General features: G+C 50.3%; 1 protein-coding gene across 1 annotated transcript in view; it reads left to right on the plus strand.

Annotated features, from left to right (window-relative positions):
• Nucleotides 1–1,846: 1,846 nt before the first annotated feature.
• ATPIF1 (ATPase inhibitory factor 1) overlaps nt 1,847–2,431 on the plus strand; it is a 2,457-nt gene continuing 1,872 nt past the window's right edge. The window contains exons 1-2 of the mRNA XM_010830162.1: nt 1,847–2,054; nt 2,157–2,248. Of these exons, the coding sequence (XP_010828464.1) occupies nt 1,968–2,054; nt 2,157–2,248 (179 nt within the window). The 5' untranslated portion in view covers nt 1,847–1,967. The remainder of the gene's footprint in view (nt 2,055–2,156; nt 2,249–2,431) is intronic.

Consider the following 2,431-nt stretch of genomic DNA (forward strand, 5'->3'; position numbering starts at 1 on the left):
GCCTCTCCAGCCCCGGCCCCTTCCTTGCGTCTCTTAAAGGGGTCGCAGCCCAGCCAGATACCTTTAAAGAAACTTTTAAATTGGGGTTCCCCAGGTGGCTGGAGGAGAAGGCAATGGCACCCGACTCCAGTACTCTTGCCTGGAAAATCCCATGGATGGAGGAGCCGGGAAGGCTGGAGTCCATGGGGTCGCTAAGAGTCAGACACGACTGAGCGACTTCACTTTCACTTTTCACTTTCACGCAATGGAGAAGTAAATGGCAACCCACTCCAGTGTTCTTGCCTGGAGAATCCCAGGGATGGCAGAGCCTGGTGGGCTGCCGTCTATGGGGTCACACAGAGTCGGACACGACTGAAACGACTTAGCAGCAGCAGTATTCCATCATACATGTATACCACAATTTGTTTATTCATTTATCAGTTGATGGACATTTGGGTTGTTTCTATCTTTTGGCTATTGTAAAATGGTGCTGCTATGAAGGTGTGAGTACCAGTTTTCTACTGGGGGGAGGTATGTGCCTAGAAATGAAATTGCTGAGTCATATGGTAATTCTATACTTAACCTTTGGAGCAACTGCCAAGCTGTTTTTCGACGTGGCTGAACCATTTTACAATCCCATAGCAATGTAGGAGGGTTAAAATTTATCCACATCCTCACCAATGCCTGTTGTTTTCCATTTTTTTAAATTGCAGCCACCCTAATGCCTCTATGGATCTTTTGCACAAACTCAGCAAGACCTTCCACTGGATGCCCACCCAGGAGATAATCAAAAAACAGTATTATCTGAGAACCAGAAGCAGAGTTTCTGAAACAGATGCTGTGCTGTGTGCTTAGTCACTTAGTCTCATCCCACTCTTTACCATCTGAGACACCAGGGAAGCCCCCTGAAACAGGAATGGCACTGAAGTATCTAGAGACACACACAATTATTATCACTAAGTAGTGGGCTTATCGTGATTATTATTTCTAGCCTTCTGCTTTCATGCTTTTTCAAGTTTTGTGAAATGAACATTTGAAAATGTGCCCCGCAGCCATTTCCTCCCATATAAGTCATACAAACCAGGGCTGGTATTTTTCCAGCGAAAAGGTGATCACTAAAAACACTTAATCTGGCCCAACTCTCTCAACTAAAAGAGAAAAAAACTGGACCCAGAGGGAGAAAATGACATAGGCAAAGGCTATGAACTACTATTATCTCGACGACGTTTGTTAGATGGCTAACGGAAGACCAAGGTAATGTCTTCCCTAGATGCCTACCTATGCTCTTTTCAACTTCTTTGCACCACACTGCCAAAAGTCCTGTTATCAAGTCCATTTGATAACACATCAATGCATCTCACAAATATTAATTCAGCAGCTCAAGTCTACTATTATTAGACTTGAGAGTGAAATGTCAGTGCAACAACAACAAAAAAACCATAGATTCATACATCAAAAAAAAAAAAAAAATCCCCACAACTCTAAATGACTAAGGGCACCCTGGCCATCAGCATCATGGACAGAGCGGCCCACTCCGCCCCCCGCCCCCTTATTACCCATCTTATTGATGCTAGTAGTCCAGAAAAATGAAAGCTTCCTTTGGGTGTTTAACAATAACATGAGAGAAGGAATGGTGAGGTGGGGCTGGACGCCACGCCTAGTTCTGATAGATCCAAGAGCCGAAACCCTGGCTACTGCCTCTTTGTTTCAGCTTTTCCTCAATCTCCTCCATTATTTTTCTCCAGGCCTTTGACCCTGGAGCCCTTGCTAGGGGTTGGCTAAGAATGGGCCCGCCCCTCTGCCAGGATTCGCCACAAACTACAGGAACCCCGCCTCTCCCTCGTATGATTCGCTACTCCTGGCTTCACCCCGCCTCTCCAGCGAAACGATTGGCTGCCTGACCAGCAGGGCCGTTAGCGCCTGCGGAGAAGCTGCGCCTAAGGAGAAGCTGCTCTTCAGGTCACTGGAGGGGTGCTTCAGTGACATCAATGGCAGCCACGGCGTTGGCGGCGCGTACCCGGCAGGCCGTCTGGAGCGTCTGGGCAATGCAAGGCCGAGGCTTTGGCTCGGAATCGGTACGCCAGCGGCAGGGTCTGCTGCCCCAGCCCTGAGCGCGGATTCCTCCTCTCCCCCAACCCCGTCGGCGTCTGTACCAATGCCCCCCTCTCTCTCCGCAGGGAGATAATGTTAGGTCCAGTGCGGGCGCGGTCCGGGACGCCGGTGGGGCCTTCGGAAAAAGAGAGCAGGCCGAAGAGGAGCGATACTTCCGGTGAGGCCCTGGGGACCCCAGCCCTAGATCCCTCACGGCCTTCCAGTCCCTCTTCAATTGTCAGTTGCCCCCACGCATCCCTCCCTAGCGTCCTGCGGCGTCCCATCCACACCCGACCCCACCCCACCTCACCCCGCCAGGCAGACCCAACAGGCCCCTGAACCTGTTAACACTCAAGGCTTG

Source organism: Bison bison, unplaced genomic scaffold (genome assembly GCF_000754665.1).
Source record: "Bison bison bison isolate TAMUID 2011002044 unplaced genomic scaffold, Bison_UMD1.0 scf7180017864516, whole genome shotgun sequence".
Lineage (NCBI taxonomy): Eukaryota > Metazoa > Chordata > Mammalia > Artiodactyla > Bovidae > Bison > Bison bison.